General features: G+C 48.8%; 1 protein-coding gene across 1 annotated transcript in view; it reads left to right on the plus strand.

Moving 5' to 3' along the window:
• Window positions 1-9,148: 9,148 nt before the first annotated feature.
• The window catches only part of RRAS2 (RAS related 2), a 33,186-nt gene continuing 19,989 nt past the window's right edge, over window positions 9,149-22,345 (plus strand). The window contains exon 1 of the mRNA XM_032189022.1: window positions 9,149-9,311. Within this exon, the coding sequence (XP_032044913.1) occupies window positions 9,207-9,311 (105 nt within the window). The 5' untranslated portion in view covers window positions 9,149-9,206. The remainder of the gene's footprint in view (window positions 9,312-22,345) is intronic.

Here is a 22,345-nt window from a genome sequence, read left to right on the forward strand (position 1 = left end):
GAGCCTTTTTGTCCTGCAGGATCTAACTTGTCCACTCCTTGCCTTTCTAGCCCTTACAAGTCCCATGCCCCCATCCATAGGCGCTGCTTAAACAGCCTCCTTACACCTTCCCTCTCCTCTCTCTCCACCGTCTCCCAAGAAGCCGGCAGCAAGCGAGTCTCTCTTTGCTTTCTCTCTTTTCCTGATCTGCATGGCACAGCCTCCTGTCAACTGCATTTTTCGCCAGCAAAACAGGTAGTCCTCAGCCCGTGGTGTTTCCTGAGAGCTGTGGAGGCAGCACTCACAGCCACGCGCCAGAATGCTCAACAGGTTAAAAAAGACACAGGGGGCTGTCCAGGGCACAGGCAGTCTGAGTAACCATTGCTGCCTGGAAGATGTGTGGGTCAAGATCCTTGGGGGGTCAGTGGGTAAAGCAGGCGATCCTAAACCCTCCTCCTAGGAAACCGAGGGGGATAGGAGGCCTTGGCTGCATCTTGCCCACGCTGGCACGGTGCATGCCGCAGTTGTAGAGACCTTGGCACAGTCGAATCCGATCTCCTAATCAGCTCCCGTTTCACTGCGTTCCTCGTTAAAAGGCGGTTCTCAGGCGAGAACGTCGATGTTTTCATTTGCTTGGAGCCAAGCGCGCAAATATTTACTTGCGTCTCATAAGCTGTTGTGAAGAAGTGCGAACCCAGCGCCTTGAGCTGGATGCCAGAACCCAGCCAAACTGCAGGTCAGTCGCTGTGCTTCTGTGCACGGCTCCTCGCCAGCGTGGTAACGTGAGAAAAAGCTGCTGGCTTCCTGTGTGAGCTCTGCCGCGGCCACCGAAGATGCGCTGACCTCAGGGCGAGATGTCTTACAAGCCTTCGCGCCCCACTGAATGTGTTATGTAGAAGCGTCTCTGCTGATTTCCATTTTCACCAGTTTCCTTTCCATCCTTTGTTTTGTTTTTGTTTTTTAAAACACTGCAGATTAAAATCAGGCCCTCGCATTGCAACTGCTTTTGGAAGGCGTCCACATGTACATGCTACCTGGGGAACCAAGGAACTACTTAGCTGGGTAAGAGTTTGCTGAAATATTATTGAGCAGCATCCCAACTCAACAAGGTAGCAAAAAAAAAAAAAAAAAGTGCACTTTAAGCACAGGATTAACTCCGGTGAAGTCAGTGAGAGGTGAATGCTTGCACAGTGTAAAACTCCCTGATGCGGCTGTTTATTCTGCGTTACTAGTAAGAAGATAGATCTAGATTTATCAATAGGTTTAATGATCAAGTGTTATACATATTCCAGTATCATTTGCTGTGATTACTACTACGTATGCCTTTTGAATATCTTTTCCCTTAATAGATTTGATGGTGAGCCAAGGCGTTTTAAACATTTTGCTATATTATTACAGTGAACTTTTAAAAACGGGAGTTGGAGGTTGCTGGAGAATCCTGGGGACAGGCTTGTTCGTTTTTTCTGAAGGAGATTATTTAGCAAGGAGAACATTCGTCTTGCACTCTGCTTATCGGAGAAGACAGAATTTAAAAAAGTTATACATTGAGAAAATAGCATCTGATTACATACAACATGTTCTGCCAGATATTCTGAGACAGCACCAGAAGGCACCACATTTCAAGTGGCAACAACATGTCATGGAAATATCTGAAAAGTCTCCTTTTTAGTAAAATGTCTGTTTATCATGCACTCGCTATCAAGCTGTCCTGTTTGTTTTTACCTTAATTTCCCCATTCTTCAGTTGCTAGGTTCACTTTCACTTTTCAGATGGATTCTGATTTTCAGTGATTTGAAAGCATAAACAAACACGATACAATTTTGCTGCTGTTGTAAAAGCATAAAACGTTTGAGTGAATGCATTCCTACAGCGATCCCGTGGACTCATATGGACTTCGGTCCTTTCTTCTCACGCCCCTAAAAATGACAACAAAAAGGAAAACTGCTTCAGCAGCTTCTTCAGCTGCAGTGCTGCTGGTGCAAATTAACAGGCTGATCTGCAGGAAGGTACAGAGCATCTGCAGAAAGAATAAGTAGAGGGCTTGTGGTGTTTATTCCCCAGTATGGCTCACTCGACTGATACAGCTTTCTGCGTATCTTCGGGCGTATTCCTTAGCAAGTCTGTGCTTGAATGCCCTGTCTGCAAAGGGGAAAATAATATTTCTTCTGTCTATTCAGTCTGTAACTTCTGTGTGACAGCAACGGGGTCTTGTAATGCTTGTACAGAATCCACCATCGTGACCCCCCGATAACACTCTCCTAGATTAATGGTAAGAAACAAGGCGGGCAAATACAAAAAATTGAATGTTAATTCCTCAGCTGAAATCTTAGTGCAAGTTAGTTTGGCGTATCTGAATGAATGCTTTTCTTCTTCTTGGCAGTAGACCTCACTGGTCAGAATATGATGGATTTGGGGAAGTCTGCCAACATCACCTTTGAACCAAAAGCATTTCGAGTGCTTCGGGAGCCAAGCCAAAGGTATTCTGGACATAGGGTATTCTACGATGCATGTAGCATTTCCTTGATACATGCAGATCAGGGCGGGCGGAGGAGGAGTGGAAGAGGAATTGCGGAAGAAATTGCTGAAGCAGCCCGTTTTGTCACCTGCAGCAATTCTTCCACTCCCATTTCCCCATAGCTCCACTGGGGCAAACCAGGAGAGAATAATTTCCTTGGGGTAGTGTCTTTGCTGAGCTTTGGAAAAACACCCTTCCGGGTCTTTAGGTCCTGTTCAGCCGTCCCTAACCTTTACATGATGAAATGACAGCACTGAGGCCAACTGTTGTAGGCTGAGAAAACAGTTTCACGAGGCAATAGCAACGATTTCAGCAGGCTGTGACGTTTGAAAGCACAGACAGACTAGCCTGCCCTTTATTTACTAGTGCAGAGATGCCCTCCCATGCTTAATAAGCAACCTTGGCCAGTAGTTAGAGTCACCCATAATAGTAAGGGAAGCTTCAATAGTTTGGGCAACTGTCACTGCAGATCTTGGAAGCGTGAAGAAACATCGCATCCTGCTGATACCACGCATTGAGAAGAGTGGGGACAGGAAAGATATCTGCTTAACAGAAATTCATGTCCCCAAGCAGTGTTAACCAGAGAAAGAAAAATATTTCTATATCTGTGAAACTCTGCATGGACAGGACCTTGTTGTACCAAGCCCCCTTGCTAACAGCAGCAACTCTTTGAAGGCACCCCCTGGGTGAAGAATCCTTCCTGCCCTGTTTTTAGCACTGGAGATGTCAAAGATGAAGTGAGTGCTTTCGGACAGCTCTTTCAGCCCAGTGGGCTAGAGAGGGAGCCCACATGATGTGGATTTCCAGTAGTTTCAGTTGCCACCAAGAGATAGGCAGGTAATATCCTGAGGAATCAAACATAGGGCAGCCAGCAACCAACAGAGAGAGGTTATTTCTACCAGGCAGGTCGTGGTGAGTCAAGGAAGAATCCCATACATCTCATTTAAACCAAGGGCAAGCCTTCTGCTGCCCTTGGGATGTGCGTGTATTGCAGAGGGAAGCACACATTGTAGAGACAGTGGGTAAATTAGTTTGGGTACCAACAGCGTACCCTATAGAAACGTGCCTGTTTAAATTTACCTCCAGTGTATCTACCCTATACTGCAATCTCAGTTATTTAAACCACTCTGAAGTACTGAACCTTTTAAGTCTCATCATTTCATAGCCCCAGACATCTGGAGAACTCCATCTGTGCTATGGCACTGTGCTATTTCAAGGTCACGAATTGCACTACATGATTCCTACTGCATTTTGCTCCTGTGTGGATGTGGAGTTTTCAGCTGTCTGCATCCAGCCGGGGTGCTGAAATCCTGTGACGACGAGTTCTAGAAAAATCCTATCTGAAAAATAATCCAGGAACGGGTCGTGAAAGGGTAAAGGGAAATAGCAATGAGACCGCACGTGAGTGGCCTCGCAAAAAGTGAATTTATAGGAAAAAAATAGCAGAGTTGGCAGTTTGCTGAAGAACTGCTATGAAGCATAAGCAAAAAGCACCTCAATGTAAAAAAAAAAAAAAGGATGGGAATTTTAGTGAGACCAGAGTGCCTCAGTCATTAGCTCTTCTTTGATCTCTGTGTAAGAAGGGAACATGCGGAAAATGAAATGTAGGTCATCATACTAAGGATTTATACTGAAATGATAGCATAAGCATTTATGGTGTAGATTACATTGCAAGCTAGAAAAGGAAATAAAATGCAAGAAAGGGGGCTTCTGAAGGTATGTCAGTAAAAAGAGGGAGTTGAAGCTCAGGTCTTAATACAAAGAGGCAAGGAAAATCCACTGTGTCAGCACAGGGAAGGAAAAAGTAAAATTTTTGTTGTTTTGCTTCATTCTTTTCTAATATGCCTAATTTTCTAATATACCTAACTGCAATGAAGTAGGCATGTTTGACTCCAGGGAAATGTAGACAAATTGTCTACATATGGAACAATGCAAGCATTTTTACTGAATTACATTCAGTTGAAGTTTTCTTCAGCTTTTTGTGGCTGTGCAGAATTCTAGTTCTGTCCTCCAGCACGCAGCTTTTGAAAACCTAGGAGATGTGCTTTCTTGTTTCATCATTCAGATGATTTCCGAAATATTCAATAATAATGGATTGTGTCAGGTCTTCTGGACAGTTGTGTGGTACTACCCTCAGCTTTATCAATGAACCACCGAAAATCCTTGTGTCCAGTGCTCCCACCTGCTCTGTCTCCCCTTTGGCGCTGCCATCTCAAGATGAGCCAGGCTGTTTGTAAGAACATCAGGTAAGGCGTTACTAAAATCAAGATGTAGAACACCTACTGCTTCCTCCTACTCAAAGGCCTGTTACTGAATCAGAGAAGAAAAATATTTTGGTTTGACACAGTTTGTTCTTGGAGAAGAACTCACTGGTTGCCAGTTATCTTGTTTTCTTACAGGTAGTTCCGAATAGTTTAATTCCTTGTTTTAGTACTTTATTTATTTATTTCCCAAACATCATAATGAAGTGGATTAGATGAACAGTACTGGTCTGGGAGCTTTGTCTGAGCGGTGGAAATACGAATTTGACGTCGCAGCTCTGCCAGCTGCATGATCTCCTGACTTGAGGAAAAGACAAACTAACCAAGATATGGCCCCCAGCTCTCAGTTTTTCTCAAGGTGAGTGGCAGGGTTTTCTTAATGATGTTTTGACTTTGTGTGTTGACTAAAATAGCTCATTTTCTCGTCAAGGAAGTCCAGCTGTGGTTTGTGGGGTTGTCTTTCACTGCCCTGAGACGTAAATGCGGCGACAGCACTGCGCTGTACACTCACCTGCTGTCCCAAGACCCAGCATTGGTGGCAGTGATGCAGGAGGGTCCTGGGTGAGTGGGAAGACACAGATTATTCCCAGGTGGAGCCCCCCAAGTTCCAGAGTCAGCAGACACCATCATTTCGGCTGCTGGGCACCACCAGCTGCAACGCAAGAGATAAGCAGCCCACCAAGGTGGGGATGTGAGCCTGGCAGGACACAAATCCCCCGAACCACCCTCACACGGGTGGCACACGTTGCCACTGGGAGCACAGAATGAGAAGAGCCCAGGGACAGAACCTGCAGGTGTTATCTCGGCTTTCCAGCCTGAACTCGCCCCCCACAGGCTCACACGTGTTTGTGGACACGTGTGGGGCTCTCCGCCCTCTGACAGGTCATGACGGGTGATGGAAAGAGGCTGGAGGTATCAGATGTGGAAGGTGGCACTGCCCCAGAGCTGACGAGCATAGAAACAAGCCAGACCCCACCACCAGCCTGGAGCCTGCTTCCCACCGTCAGCACCTGTAGTGGCTCAGCTTACCTGGGAAGAGACCAGGAAAGGTACAGTCTCCTTCCCAACAGGGCAAGGGGCTTAAAAGGAATAATTTATGTCTGATTTATGGAGAATTTTTCCTTTTATTGTAGGCTTAGGCTCACCTTCACTTTTTTAGGGTTTATAGGGAAGGTCCGAAAGGTGCTAGCTTGGATTTCTTTCCTGCTTTTTTTTTTTTTTTTTTTTTTTTTTATCCTAGCAATATCAAGCAATAAATACATAAATATATATAGAAACACAAAATCTAAATGTGTATGTAGCTATACATTGGTTTGTTTTGGACTGGTTGTTTTGCTACAGGATTGCCTGGACACCTGAGCATGCCAACCCCGACCTGCTCACTAAATGACTGTTGGTGCATTTTCCACTGAAGAAAATTCTCCCACTTGTTCCTTACTCTGTGCAGTTATGTAAGTGTCAGGGAAAACATACAGCATCTCAAATTCCTTGTCTAAAATCCTGGTCTTACTCAGTTACTGTGGGAGACTTTTACTCATTTTTCCTTGGGATGCCATTGCTTTATAATTACCGTTGGGTATAGCACGTCTGAAGTTCTAACGGAATCATGTAATTAATAAAAATTGTCAAGCCCAATTTATAGAACTTTAAAAAAAAAAAAAAGAAAAAAAAAAAGAAAAAGACAATTTCAAACCTCAAAGAAAATGACATATTTTGAAGTGTCTGTGCGTGTGTATGAGTATTTACTTCAGAGTTCTTTACTGGAATAGGTAGATACAAAAATACACGAACATTTTATCAAAAGCTGCAGTTACTTGGCTGAAAATAGTTTTACTTCTTACTCAGATAGAAACTGGTACATGTGCCTGTGAAGAAATACCTTGTCTTTTCTTTAGTTTCTGGTTGCTGGTAAGTGTAACAACTAGATCAAGTTTATTTATTTATTTATTTTTAATGCAGGAAAAACTATTGCACATTTTATTTTGAATTAAGTCTTCCATTCTTATCCCAATGAAAATCAGATTGTAACACTTGCCCCTAGCTCCTTGCTTTATGACTTTGTGAAGCCCCATCACCTGCCCCTGTAGGCTCAGCAGCGGAGCTCTTGCTGGGAACTGCAGCGCACGGGTTTCATTAGGTCGCGGTGCCCATACGGTGTGAGGGGTGATGCTCAGCGCCTGTTTGCACGGGGTAAAAAACAATGCCACCTGTAGGAACCTCTCTAATGGCACAACTCAGCGTTACAGTAACCGACCGTGCTGACTCACGTCCCAAAGATTTTGTAACTTTTTTCTGCACGAAGTCTGTGAGCAAGTTCTCTCTTAATTAAGCCGTCATGTTCTCACAGAGCACTTTTTAGCTCTCAGTATGTCACTTACTGCATAGATGTCAGCTTGGGAGGTTAGAAGACATCCTTGCCAGGCTGCCAACGTACAATGAAGTTCTGGATTTTCCCCCCAAGCACTTCCTGAAACCTTTTTTTCTGTCATTATATAAAGCAGTGTGGTGCTCTATCTTTTAAGCTTGCCATCTGGATGCCATTCTTGATTTTTGTCTCTCTTTAAATACACGTATTCAGGCTAGATCTGAAATGATGCAGCTTCTTTCTATGTAATGGTTCTAAAAGCTGTATACTTTCTTTCCCAGTCACTTTACCAAAACTTTGGCATCATCTTTGCCATCTCACATCCTGATAGCTCAAGTGCTTCCTCTCTAGTATGAAACTCTGCACTTTCCACCTCCCTATGGATACCCTGCTCTTCCCTGTGGAGCTGCAAAATTTATTTTCCCGATCTCATGGACCATACATGTACAAACCCCTTTTCTAATCATCTTCCCCTGGCACCTTGTATCAGTTACGAGTTTCTTGTCTTCACCTTCCACACACCTCATTTCTCAGCCATTCCTAGGTTAGCCGATCCTGAAATGAATCCTGATTTGTGCTGTGTCCTCATCTCCATGTCTATTCACGAGTAAACTCCGTGTTTCCCAAAACTAGGGCTGGTAGCAAGGGCTGCCAGAGGGAAGACAAGGTTCTGAATCCCACCCTGGGATCTTTGGATACGGTTACAGCCCCCAAAAACGTGCTGTTCCTCTGGTGCTGCCCAGCTCTTCTTCTGCCACCGCTGCCTCGAGCTTTGCAAGAATATTGCTTTATTTGTGAAACTGGATTTCGTTCCCCAAAATAACCAACACAAAGGCTTTGACAGCAATAAGTTTTCACAATAGAGCCTTTGTTAAAGTAACGGGTGATTGCGTTAATTGTTTTAATGCTTTATCTGTCAGCGTTAGGGAACTCTTGTTGTTTCTTTAGTGAAATTCACAAGACCGGATAGCCACACCAGCAAAAATAGCTATTTAAAGTGACGTAGGATGAAACTGAAACCTTAAAAAAAAGATAAGGGAAAAATAAAATGTTTGTTTCGATGTGTCTCTAGACCAAAGGAGCCAAATATCCTGTTGCAATAGTCAGCGTGGAGGTTACGGCTGCGTTCGAGGAGGCCACCACATCAGTGAGCTGCAAGCTGGCAGCCGACCACGAAATCCTAACGGGGCTTTTATTGAAAACAAAGCACCCCTTGGGTCAACTAAGGCCCGGTACCAGTTGAGGTTCTTCTTTCACCTCGTGTTTTTCCTGCAGCCGGGAGTGCAGGAGGGGACTGGGCCCGCTGCCTTCATGCGCTCACGGGCTCCTGGGCCTGGCTGGGGCCAGCTCCAGCAGCGGGGCAGGGGCGAGGCGCCTTGTTCCTCCCAGCCAGCCCTCTTCATACTGCTGGCGTGTTAAAAATTTCCTTGGTCACAGCCGCGTCCCTCATCTCTGCGTTTGGTGTCTGCTCTGTGCCGAGTGACGTGGTCTAACCCTCTCTCAGCTCAGGTACAGCTTCGCCTTCCTTATGGCACCTTACGGCAGAGCATTCCCTGCTCCCGGTGTGCCTGCGAGGAGAAAACCCTCCTTTTGCTGCTGCCTGAGCCCATTTCTTCGTCCTGTCACTGGGTCCTCCTGCACTGAAACTTTCTCTGCCCAACTTCCCTGCGCTGCAGGTTAGGCGGTGCCAGCCCCCTGCCAGCCCCCTCCCTCACTTCCCTTTTCCCAGCTGGGCAGCCCCGGGCTCCTCAGGCTGTCCCGTGCGAGCCCCCCCACGCTCTAATTACCCCCCCCAAGACCTAATTACCCTCAAGGAGGGGGCAATTAGCGGAGGCCCCGCCCAGCCTCATGCATATGCATGAGCTCATTAGCATGCGGCGGGGCTGGCCCCGCCCCCCGGCGGCCATTTGTAGCCGCGGCGCCCTGGCTGCGGGGGCGGGCGGCGCTCGGCGGGGCTCGGGGCAGCGGCGGCTCGGCGAGGAGGAGGAGGAGGAGGAAGAGGAGGAAGAGGAGGAGGAAGGCAGGAGGAGGAGGAGGAGGAGGAGGAGGAAGGAGGCAGGCGCCGGAGCCGTGACCCGGCTCCCCCATGGCCGCGGGCTGCAGGGACGGCCCGGGGCAGGAGAAATACCGGCTGGTGGTGGTGGGCGGCGGCGGCGTGGGCAAGTCGGCGCTCACCATCCAGTTCATCCAGGTGAGGGCTCGGCCGCCATGGGGGCTCCGCTCCCTTCCCCTCCCCTCCCCTCCCAGCCCCTCTCCCGTCCCCTCCCCGCAGCCCCGCCGGGGCCTGGGCGCTGCCCGCGGCGCCGGGGTGGGGCCGCGCCGGGCCCGGCTCCCCCGCGGGGAGGGGAAGGGGAAGGGGAAAGGGGAAGGGGGCGGCTCGGCCGGGCGGGGTCCCGCTGCTTTTAGGGTCGCTGTAGGGCCGGGGCTGGTGCGGGAAGGGCTTTGGGGTAACGCCACCCCAAAACGCGGGGGGAGTTGGGGCTGGAGGGCTCCTGCTGGCCCCGGGCTCGCAGGGGGGTGGCGGAGCAGCCGGCGCTGTGAGGGTTTCCTGCGAGGGGTGGCGATAAAAGAAGGGTTTTGCTGCTGGAGTGGCAGCATCACGCCAAGCTGAAGGCGAATTTCCCAAATTAAGCCGTGCTCGGTGTGCTCTCAGCCACCTGCCTCGTTTCGCCCCCTCGGTGGCGTTGCCGTGAGGTGAAGCCTTGGCACTGTGCCGTGAGCCCTGCTGGGTGGCTCGGCCCCATGGAGATTTGGGGGCTTTGGGCTGTGCTGAGCAGAGCCATCGGTGCCTGGCGGGGGGTTTTGTGCTTCCACAGAGCTGCAGGCGGCCAGAGGTGAGGCCTGGCCGCACAGCCCCTTCTGCGTGGCACATACCCTGCCCAGGACGCTGTTTGTCTTCTGAGGCTGCCTGGAAGCCACCCCGAGGTGTTTTAAAATTGATTACGAGCGAGTCACACGCGTCGTTTCTGGAATTGTTCAGGATTAGGTGACAAACTTGTCGTTGCCTCACGCGAACACGGCTGGGTACGGGACTTGGCCTCCTGACAAGCCTTGATGTCAGCGAGGGATTTCGGTCCTGGTTTGCCTCCCTATTGCTTGTGGCAGCGTGGTTGTTGCTTCTCAGTTCTGAAGCTTAAAAAGGAAAGTTGTTTTGTTTTTTTTTTTCTTACTGGCACTAGTGAATATTTCCACACTTGGGCTTGCTTCCCTATAGCCCCGGGCTTAACTTCCTGCAGGGGAGTACTTCAGTGCAGTCACTGCTGCTTCTGCTTTGCTGCTGCTCGATATTTCCCAGCAAACAGGACTGATGTGCACACACCTTCCTTCACCGTGTCCCTTTGAAAGACCGAAGGGGTTTTGTGTTTGGAAAGAGGGGAAGCTGTTGGCTCATTTCAGCTGGAATAAGCGAAGAGGGAGCTGGGGGTGTGGGCAGGACCGGGTCAGCTGCTTTCCGTGTCTCTCAGCCTTGCTCAGGTGTCGGCACCCGCCCTGAGAGCAGGACCTGCTGCGGGGGCCAGGCTCTCACTGTGGCTCTGAGGTAGCTGCAGACTGTGGTGCTAAAATCCGAGCTGAAACAACCATGTCCTTGTAAGGGGGCTGGGTGAACGAGCCGGTGTCACGCAAGAAAGCCCTTCCCCGTGCTGGGTTTGGCGTCCTCGTGCTGACCAGCGCAGCGGGAGCAGCATGTGGGATGCAGCTCCTTGCCCGTGAGAGGCTGGGTTCGCTCCTCGGGGGCTCCTCTTACAACCCGGAGAAATTTCAGACAACGCAGTAACAGATCAAAGCTTTCGGCGGTGAGACGACTGCCGTGCTCCTCAAAATCCTTCCTCTGAGGAGATAAACAGAGCTTGGTAGTGGCGTTGGTGGGACAGGATTTCATCCTGGAAATTTAAAATCATTTCCTTTAAATCAGGATGTGATATATGAACTTCGTGCTCCCTGGGCTGCGCGCTGTTAGGCAGGAAGTGGAGAAGTTTCAATCGTGGAGTAGATGGGATCCGACACAGCTATAAACCTCAGGAAAGCCCCGGCAAACGATAGTCGGGCTCTATACCACGGTCTTTTTAAAACTCTAAGCGCTGGAGCTAAGCATTCCTCCTCTTATTGGAAAAATAAACAAATAATCCATCACGCAGAGATCCCAAAAGAGGCAGAAAACTTTTGAAATAACTTGCAGGCAGCTAGCTGGCCCTGTAGCAGGCTGAGGTATTTGGGAGTATGAGCTGTGCAGAGCACACAGCTGTTGCCACAATAGCTTTTCTCCAGCTGTCATGCAGAGGTCTGTCACAAAATACCCCACATTCCCTTCTAACTCAGCCCTTTGTAATGTTCAGGTTTCCTTGCTCAAAGGGAGTACAGCCTAGCAAATACTTAATCACCCTCTGCATATTTTGTCCTGCAGTTGCCATTTACTTCATGCTTTTTTTTTTTTTTTTTTTGGTTAAACTGCTCTGTGCGTAGCTGGTCTCAGCACTGTGCAGCAAGGAGCCCCCTCACGCTCTGCTCCCTCAAGTCTCTGCTCCCCGAAGTTGGGGGCGCTTTTGATCCCAGTCGTGAAAATTATTTGTTCTGCCTCTTCACAGAGCTGAAGATTGTGCTTTGGGACAAATGCCCGTGGATGTTTGCCTGCTGAACAGGACTCCAGCGGGTAACACGGATGTGTTGCTTTATAAATGTCGCTGGAGGTGGTGGTGACTGGATGTAGTTCAGTGGGACCGAGTTGAGCTCAGTTTGTTGGTCAACTTGATGCTGATTATGGTAGTGCACAAATACGTGGTACAGCTTGTACGTAGGGGTCTGCTGGTCGCTTTGTGTGCGTGTACTGAATCCCTGCTGTATTTACAAGTGGGCATTTGCTGCATAAATGCATCTCCTCCTGCTCTTCCGACTGTCAGCAGTGAGCTCTGCTGGGACCTGAGCTGGCTGTGTTGCTGAGCGAGTGAGTAAAGCAAATAGGATGTACATTTGTTGACTCCTGAAGCCTAATACGAGATGTTTCTCTGAAACCAAACATATAAGACCTAGAGGTGGATGGTGAGCAACTGGTCAGCTATTTTTCTTTTTCCTTTCTTTCCCCCTGCTGCTGCTTTCACCGGGATGTTAGTTCTTGCTAACTAGAAACGCAGCTGAAGGTAAGGTGGGTGAGCTCCGAGCACCTTTCACGTCTGATAGAGCTGTTGGGCCAGAAAATGGCCTGTTCCGAATTTAATGGTGCGGAGTGGTAAAGCAGATGGAAAAGCAACAACTGAACTGCAGCTGGTGCTCGTGCCGGCACCCGGGGCGTTTGGCAGCCCCTGCAAAACCCTCTCTTGTTCCTAGGTGCTCTGCTGAACCGCTGCTGGCCCTCAGAAAGCGCTCTTCAAGCGAGACCGTTGTGGGGGGGGGGAAAAAAATGGACTAAAATGCCATGAATTCCAGGCTGTGGATTCATGTAGGGCTATGCTTCGAGTGGTGTGCTTACATTGTGATAAAGAGTGGGGCCTTCCTGCGGGAAGCAGCGCGCCCTAACAGGAGACGGCAAAACGCAGCTGAGGAGCGTGAGCGGCTCGGCACCGGCATCCATTGGGGTTAAAGGCGGCGTGTGCGTGTGTCGGGAGAAGGTGGGAAGTAAAAAAAAAAAATCCTAATCCAAACAAGGCACTTGCGATGCAGTCACCTGGAATAATAAGGGCTGCTTGTTTCGCTTCTTGTGAAACCTGAACCCCCGCGCTCCTGGCTTTCCCGGAGCACCGCCGCCGCCGAGCCGTGCGTTGCTCAGTTGGAACCGCCGCCAGGCTGCAGATCTGACTCCTGGCCTGACTCGCAGGCGAGAAGGAAGGGCTGACGAGGTGCCAGGAGCTGCCAGGAGCCCGGTGTGCCGCCCTGATGTTGCGCATGTGTGGCGGCTCCTCGCGGCGTCCTGGCGGGGCGGCTTCCCAGCCGCCTGGTGCCGCTGTCAAGGTGCGCTGAGGAGCGGCCCCAGCTGCTGGCTGGAGGTGTGTGGCGAGGCTTTGGGGCTCCAGGGCTGTGCTGCAACATCACCCACCTGCCAGGGATGCTGCAGAGGTTGGGGCTGAGCTCCCTGAGGGGGAAGTAGAGTGGCTGTCTGGCAGGAGCTGGTAGTCCTGTGCTCGGATATGGCCATGAGCATGGCTGAAGTAAAACAACATCCAGGTGAACGCACCACGCGGTGTAAATGCTCTCCGTTTCAGGAAATATGTTAAACCAACACTGACTGAAGTCGCGTTTGGAATGGCTCCTCACATCTGGACTTGTCCCTCTGGCTCTGTGTATAACACCTCCAAAAACTTCTGGATGTAACTCAGAGCAGCCTAGACAAATTTTTACCAAAAGGGGTGGAGTGAGCGGGATACAGATTAGGTAGCTTAATTACGAATAACACCTGTAGGCAGTGGTTGCCTGGCAAATGGTTTGCCACGCAGAGTTGGTGGGGTTTTGTTTAAAAATGCTGGTAGGTAGCAGTGCTAACCCATTGCTAGGAATCTGGGGAACTGAGCTGGATCCTAGATGAATGAATTCTGCATGAGCACTGGGTGAGGTCCTACCTGCTTGTCTTGAGCTATGTTTTTATTTCCTAAATCCTGCATGCCCTATGATCTCAAATTTATGTATTTATTTATTTCCCAGCTCTTTTTTACCCTCTGTTCTTTGCTGGTTGTATGTTCTGTCTCACGGCTTGGTTGTGGTTGCAGCTCGGGTCCAGAATAGCCTCTAAGCCCCTCTGGGGGAATAGGTGATGTGAAAGAAAACATTTCTTTCCGATCTTTATAACTGAATTACTTGGAGTAGGTAGCGGAGAGAAAGATGTTTGCTTCTTTGCTGTGCCTTTTCTTACCTACCCTTATCCAAGGACGCACCACGTGTACACCTGAACTGGTCACATAACAGCATCAGTGCCAAAGTCGGACGGGGGAGCTCCTCGGTGTGTAGCTCTGCTTCTCGATGGAGCTTCCCTAGGGTTTTTTAACCTTTTTTTTTTTTTTTTTTTAATCTGCTGCCAGCAAAGGAAAAGCTTTGGAGCTTGCGCTGTGGCTGTCCTGAAGTGTATGCAGGGCCTTGACCTGAGCTGGGTGGAGGTGGCTGGGAACGCGCTTCTCTAATTACTCGGGGAAGTGCCCTAAGGTCTGCTTATGGGCTGAGATCCCGGCTGAGGGCGAGCTCCCCGGTAAACTTTGTGCAACCTACAGATGAGCTGACACGCGGCCAAACTGCCCGAGGAGCTGGTTGCTTGGTGCGGACAGAGCGAGGAAGATGTCAGCGACGGGAAGTCTTACCTTCGTGCTGATGGACGGACGTGAAAAGAGGAGTTACTCCCCAAAAACGCGGCGGGGAGCGAGCGGTGCGTGTGCGGACACGAGGGACGTGCTGGAGACTCGAGCGGGTCGGAGCAGCCTGCTGGCGGTGCAGCTGGAGAGACGGAAGGGCCTTGAACGTGAGGACAAGCTGTTGTTTGCTTTTCAAAAGGGGGCAGCCAGTGGGGAGGAGCAGGGCCACGAGGTCAGTTTGTACTCTTCAAGCCCGAAGAACAGGGTTTCGCTGTAGCTGAGCGTGTAATTTGGGAAGCTGGTGCTGCTCTGAAGGAAAAGCATCCAGCAGCAGGTCCCCGTGCTGCCGCGGCGATTGTGCCACTGTTTTCTCCGTGAAGTTCTCTGCAAGTCCTTAAGCGATCGGAGTTAAAAATAACCCGGGAATGTCTCTACCCGGGATCAGTTACCCTGTCTGTGCAAACAGCTTCATCTGGCCGCGGGGCCGGCTCACCCGGACCTGCACCGACTCGCCAGCGCTGCCAAGACACCGAGCTGGGATCTGTGGTGAATGGGGAGAGGGCTTCGGGTGCCGAGAGCCTGCATGGAAGGACCCCATGAAGCACAGGAGCAAGTACTGGCTGCTGGGACCAGCGTGCATTAACCATTAACTAGATGTGAACCCCACACAACAAAATGCCACGGAGTTACTGTCACACCTCTTTCTTCAACTGAAGATCTTTATGCAGAAGACCTGTACCTAGCTGTGTATTTCTGAAGCGATCTACCGTGTTGATTCACTAGTTACATTTGCTAGAAAAAGGTGAAATTTCAAGACCTCTCCAGTTTCATTTTTTTTTCTGGCAAAACTAACTTGCTCAGGTCGTGCCTCAGAGTGTCCTCAGCATTTCCAATTTAAGCAAATAAAACCTTTGAAGACCTGCAAACGAAGCTGAATGTCGTGCCTCCTATGTAGGAAGCAGACCACGAAATGGCAGGATGTCGGTGGTAAAGCTGTGTGAAAAATCTAGCATTTTTGGATGGAAAAGCGATCTGTTAAATATCTTCTGTTATTAAACTTCCTCTGTGTAAGGAAAGTAAAGGGGACTATGTTAATACGCGCTGCTTGTAGTAGGGTGTTTCTAAACTGCGTGGCCCTAGTAGTTTTTCTGTGTTTGCCTTTCCTTTTAAGAAGGTTCTTTGTAATCGTGCAGAAGTCGTTGTTGACGATACACTGGAGCGTGTGCTGCCAGCACTACTGCTAAAGAAGGAGATGCTGCTAACAGCGCCTCTGACGTTTGCTGCTGCTAGCTCGTGCTAATCAGTCTTCATTAGCAGAATAAGTACTGGTGGTATATTTAAAAGGATTTAGGCTTTGCATGACGCAGCATCGCGGAGAAAACAATTGCCAGGACAGTTTTCATTAGTTTTGTGTTTCCAGTTGCTGCTTAGGGATTTTTTTTTCCTAGTGGTTGTCTTCCAGGTCCCCCAGAAGCATACCGCCCTTGCGTGTCATTCTCCTGCCTCTCCCCAGGCCCCAAATAAAGTTATCTGAGTCTCGACCACGCACTCTGATAGAGATTTCCCAGCTGCAGACGCACGTGCTGAAGTGTTTCTGTTTCCCATACGCTGACTTGCTTTGCCTGGCGCTCCTTGGCCCTGTGAGCCAGCATCTCACCTCGCTTTGGAGCAAGGGGGTGTGTGGAGAAATGCGCTCAGCAGCGCTCCTGCAATGAATTTGGTAAACCTACGAGGCCCAAGTCAGCGTGTAAGCAAGGTAAAACAACTCCGGCTGTGCAGCTGCGTGTCTGACGGAGAGCACTGCAACGAGAGGTTGGGAAGAGTGGAAACGGCTCCGATCCCCATCTCTGCAGGGCCGGATTTATAGCAGGAGAGCAGGTAGTCAAAGGATTCAATAAGCTTTTTTTTTTTTTTTGGTGAGACTGATCTTCAGCCATGTGCATTCTGTAAACGTTGATAAAATCCGCTCATCTTTCTGGGAGTCTGATGTGGGGAAGGAGCCGTAGATGCGAAGCAGCCACCTCCTTTGTCCCAGCACGAGCTGCCTCCCTCCAAGCAGGCCGCATTCCAGACATTTTTAATGGTGGCTTCCCCTCCTCCAGGGCTGCTTCGACTTGTCTGGTGGGAGGCCTTGAATATTTAGGCTGACCCTCCAGAAGTCTCCTCCGAAAAGGGAACCGGGGATCGCACTGATCGCTTCGAGCCGAATTTGAAAATAATCTGCTCTGTGCTGGCCGAGTGTTTGTTCAGTGGAAGCGTGACCTGGGATCTTAAAATGCAGCTGAGCCTGTATAAAGTCAGGGGTTTTGCTCACAGTTTAAAGGTTTTTCTAGCTTGAGCCAATGCTGTACCCTGAAATTATTAAGAGTATCTGTAAATTGGGAAAACAGAGCCCAAACAAGTGCTGCATCTCGTGAAGTGATCTGTGTGGGGGGAAGTGGTGATCTGGAAGAATTTGCTCGGTCTGGTTGCAGACGAATAGCTTAAGCTCCAGCCACTTGCCTCAGACTAGATAATTGAGACCTGCTTTCGTGACCACTAACCAGCTTATGTGAAACGTTTGCTGCGCTGCGTGTGTGCTAGCAGGCTGCCTTGCAGCCGAGTGCTTCCAGATCTCCGCTTCCCCCACTGTCAAGAGTTACAAGATGCTGATGTGATTACCTAATAGTTCTGCTAGGTATTTATCTCTCTAACTTCTTCCTTTCATGGATCGTGATGCCTCCGGTCTCTCTTCGTTCTAGGAAAAGCCATCTCCTTAGTGAGAGGGACTCAATGGTATTTATTCTTCTGGGCAAAATCCCACGTGTGCCCGGAGTCCTCCTGCTGGCTGAGCACGTCAGGAGGGGAGCTCGAACTTGGCAGCTTTCAGATGGGTGCTTCTGGGGTGCACGCTGTCCCCGAGCAGTGGCAACCTGCTGTCCTGGCAGCTGGCTGGCACCGAGATGCACAGGAAGATACCCCTAGGTCTGCTTTTCTGCCTTATCTTTATCTGACAGTCGTTTCCTAAACCTGCAGCTTGTGGGCTGCCGGTGCTAAAAAACCTTTCTGAATAAACCTTTGTAAGAAGCAGAGAGCTGCAGCAGCAACAGGTCAGTGCCATCTGGGCTCTGCCCGAGGAATGCATCAGCTTCGAGTTTGGGTGATGATGGAAGGTTGCTTCTCATCCGTGCACAGGAAACGAGTCCAGAAAACTTCTGGTTTAAATTACAGTGATTCCTAATGCTGGAAGAAAGCCTTTAATTGGTAGTATCCTTCCCGCCCTTGTAAATGACCTAACGTTGGCTTTGCTGCTTGCTGGAGGCTGCCAGAGCTCTGTGGCAGTAGCGTTATGCTTGGAGGTGGAGCTGAGATTCAAGCTCAGCTCAGGAGGAGTTAACCAAGGAGATGAGGTGTCCCGAAGGCTTTCTTCTTGTGCCGATGTAGTGGCTGCCTGGGACGTCACCTGTGCTCGGGGGCGCTGAATAGCCCATTATTCGAGCTGTGAAGCTGAAGAACTTGTTTCTAATCTATAAAAACAAGAGAAACTAATATGCTTTCCTGTGGTTTCGGTGCAGAAGGCTGGCTGCTCGTGCATTCCACGCTCTGTTTTCTCTTCACTAGATGCCTTTACCACAAGATCACTACTCGGTAGAATATGGGAGCGGAAATAGCAGCAGGTTTTTTTTATTTTTTTATTATTTTTTTAAACAACAACAACAACAAAAAACCCTCCGATCAAACCTCATGCATTCTAAAACCTTACTCTAAAGGTAAACAAATGGCAGGGCTCTGCACGCTGCTCACACGTTTTCAGCCTGCTTAGGACTGCTGCCTCTTCCCACCCTCACGCCGAGCATTTGCCTAAGCCCCTGCTTGCTGGGGAAGGCGGTGGGATAATGGCACCCTGCCCTTATTTCAGGGCGTAATTAGGTGTGCCCAGATGACTGGGGAGGAGAATTGCACGTTTTTTTTTTTGTTGTTTTTTTTTTTAAGGCAAAATATCTTAGTGATGAACAAATTACCAAATTTCTCCATTGGCAGTGGCTGGTCTCCAAACCTATGCTGAAGAAGGCACCTTCACTGAAGCTTTGTGTCAAGTTAGTGATCCTAAAAGCAGGGATTCGGAGCAACAGGTAGTGGGACCATCGTGTCTGAAGTGAAGATCTGACTGGCATGATGAAGTTTATTCTCCATCATCCCATTGTCCTTCCATACTTTGAAAGTCATGAAATAATCGTGCCTTCATGGCTTAGCTAATGTGTTTGCTGGTGCCTTTTACGACCGGTGTTCATATGGCTCGCACCTGTGTTTTCCAGATAATGACGCTGCTTTCCTTAACTGGTGTCTGTGAAGGAGTGTGATGGAGAGAGCTCAGCACGTATCCTCCGATGCAAATGAAGTAAATCATATGCTCCATCTGCTCTGTCCGGACTGACGGCAGCTTATAAGTTTAGAAAACAAGTTTATTTGAGAATTTATGTAAATCTTTGAAAGAATGAGAGCACATAGGGGACAGAAGGGAAATCACCTTGCTGGAAACCCCCAGAACAAATCTTGCCGTACCATGTAGTGTTGTGAAGTATCTGAGCGTGTATTCCAGTCCTTAATTTTAACTTTATGGCTTTTAAAAGGCTAAAAATTAGAAACTTCCAACCTTGAGATGGGATGATGGACTGGCCAACGTGAGTGCGGTGTGTGAGAACACCAAATGTTTTATTATTTTTTTTAGGGGTGTGTGTCTCCCTTTAGGACATTGGAGGTACTCAGCCTGCTCAAATAGAGGATTGTGCTGTATTCAAAGCAGGACTGGCAGGGCGAGGATAATCGAGTCTGTTAAAGCGACATTTGGTAAAGAGCTGTGCTTAAAGGTTGCTGTGGACATAGCTGCATAGCTCTGAAGGTTTTGCTGCATGCCTCTTAATAAGCAAAGCCATTGGAAAAAGGGATTCAAGTGTGATCAAGTAATCATAGAAATCTATGAAGTTGCAAAAGGAAGGGGAGGAAAATACTTTATGGCACTTAACTGCGTTCAGCTGAGATCTGTTCTAGGTAAACTGGTCTGCCGTGTTCCAGCTGGGACGAGGCAGTTCCCCAAAATGGAGCCCATGAAAGAATAAGATGCCATCAACAGAAAGGAAAGGCCTGCGTGTGCGAGGAGTCTCCTGAGCCTTGGGACACCAGCAGAAACAGCACTAGAAATGCCCTCTGTGAAAGGTTTCCACGTCTGCAACGCAGATGGTTCCCATGAGGTTCTTAATGTGAGGGTGAAGCAACGGGCTGGGAAAGGATGTAGAAGGGAGGGTGGTGGGGTTTGGGGTTCCCTCAGCAACTTTGTGTGCTGGAGATCGACTTAATAGACTCCGGAGAGTTGGCTGCTCTGTTGGAAGGCAATACCACGCTTTATTTCCTTTGGGAAAATAAGGAGACTGGATGCTGGGGAAGAAAATACAGGACCTCGCTCTCCTGGTGATCCTAAGGTCAGCGTGACTCCAGCACGTGTTGCAGGCTCAGACTGAGTTCCCTAAACAAGCAGGGACACTCTGTGGATGCCGGGCTTAACGCAAGCTTTTGTCACTTGCAACCAGCTCCATCACAGGAGGTGATGCTGCTCGGTGTAGAGCTGCTGTCATCTTCCATTTGCTTTCTTTGCTGCTACCATAAATGGCTGTACTGTAAAAACATTTGTTGACTGCTTGCGGTGGTTGATTATATAGCGCTTCAGCTGAATGTTTGCTTGCAGTTTCTTGATGTGGTTCATAATAGATGTGGCTTTTTGTAACGTGAAAGTAGGTATTTGCACACCGAGCTGCAGCTCGTGGCATAGCGTGAAGTGGCTCTGAACGTGAGAACGAGCCTGCTAATGCTCGGGGAGCTCTGGTCTGTTGTGCTGCGGGGTTGTGTTAAGTGGACGAGGATGGTGCCTTACAGGAGATGTGCTTTTCTGCCTCAGTTATAACAATATTTGGTTGGGATGTAATTATATTCTCACTTGAGGTAAGGCAGTCCTTGCTATTATGATCATAACTTCTCTAAAGGTAGGGAAGATCCTGCTAGCACATACCTGCGTAGGTCCTCCAGCTGAAGCCTCCCATGAAATATTCATCTAACCATCATTAATGCCACAGATATTGAGTAATCTCTCTCTTTTTCTTTCCCATGCAATGTCTGTGTGAATTCCGGGCAAAAAGTAAGCTCCCTCTGAGTTCCCGAGGTGCTTTCCTGCTTTTTCCTGCCCTGTGCTGAGGGTGACACTGACTAAGAGTGGAAGTACACCTGCAGGTGCAGAGACAAAGGGGAAGAAACTCTGTGGTTGGTTTTGGTCTAAGCAAATGTTTTGCTGGTAAATATGCTTTTTTTAGATGGAAATTGTTGCTTGCTTAAATATGTAGGCTAAAAACTGAAGACAAAAGCTTTTTTTTTTTTTTTATGTAACATTTGAGGATGTAAGCGTATTTCCATTTGACTTGAAAAATGTAGAGTTTCTGTGGCTGAAAACTCTGGCGCCGTGTAGGAGCACTGAAATTGCACTCACTGGAGCTTGAGGATCTCATCCCTTCCCCTACAGACCAGCTACCCAGCCGAGCTTAGCAAGGCAGTGCCTGTAAGCAGCTCTGCAGTACCAAATCTTGCTCGCATGTCAAGATTAGCAGCTGTGTAAAACCACTTGATAGCTTCTGGTTCCTGGAATTAGCGTCTGTACGCATTTCCCTATATGTAAGCTGCGTCGCTGTAAGCAACGTAAACTCGTAGGACACTGACACAAAACATGGAGCAAACTTGAGACTTCACAGCCATGAGGATTTTTTTTTTTATCTGACTCTCGAGGGTAAAATTTTCCCTGTTACCTCTTGTATTCCTTCTAGGAATGTGAACGTCTGTCTCCAATGTAAAAGTTTCACTGTGCACGTTCTGAAATATCAGAGGCAAAATTGCCTTTTCTAAACAGCCCTCATGCTGTCCTGCAACTCCACGCTCCATGAGAAAAGCAGCCTGAACGACACTGTTGTCTGAATAACCTTCGGTCTGGAGCTCTGCTGCTAACGGTAGGGAGAGGAAAAAGACACAGAATGCCTCTGAAGACACTTTGCAAGGATGTTAAGAGACTTAACGTCAGTGTGACCGCAGGTTAGGCTGGAAGGGAAAGCCCTGTACTCTGCTGGTGTCTGGAGGGCTCAATATATTGGAATTGTAACCTTCTGTTGTTACAGAAACCCTCAGCCTCTGAAATGGCAGTATTGCTTTGGCCCAGCAGTGTCCATGTCTACTTCAAGCACTTGTGCTTTTTTTTCGAGCCTCACTGTGCTGTCAGGTTCACCTGTAGCTCCAAAATCTGTGCCAGAGATCTCTGCTGAGCAGGGGTGGAATTTCTCTGTCCTACGGGCACGTTTGAGGATGGAGTAACTCTCACGTTGCTCTGCTCCGTTTGGCTGACGGTGATCAGCTTCAGGCTTTTTTTTTTCCCTCCTCTGTTAGAATTTGATCCATCAAATGCTGTGTCCAAACAGATGAGAAAAACAAAGGCTGCTTGTGTGCCTGGGAGCTTCTGGACATCCTGTCTCTAGTGCTAAAGGGTGTCCACAGCCTCTTCTGACAAAGTCCTCTTCCTTCCTTCCTTCCTTCTCAGAATCAGGTAGGTTAACCTGACACCTTGGGTTAGAGACGAGGCAGAAGATGCTCTCAAGCTTTGTTGTTTGGCTCTAAAGCCTCAATGAAGCTTATTAATATTTTCCTTTTATATATGGGGTAAGAAAGCGACGCTGTAACATCAGATCCTCGGAGAAACTCGTCTTTGCAGAGAGGACGTGAAAGTTATGGAGCTTGTTGCTGGGCTTGGGTGTGATGGCACGTGGGTGGGTGCTTCTTCCTCAGTGTGGCTCTTTCCCCAGCCTGTGTGCTGGCCCTGCCAGGATCTGAAAGGCCACTGACGATGTTTGTCAACCAGGATAAACCCTCTCTCTGTCGGAGCAGGCACCAGAAGCAG

The sequence above is a fragment of the Aythya fuligula genome, chromosome 5 (assembly GCF_009819795.1).
Source record: "Aythya fuligula isolate bAytFul2 chromosome 5, bAytFul2.pri, whole genome shotgun sequence".
Lineage (NCBI taxonomy): Eukaryota > Metazoa > Chordata > Aves > Anseriformes > Anatidae > Aythya > Aythya fuligula.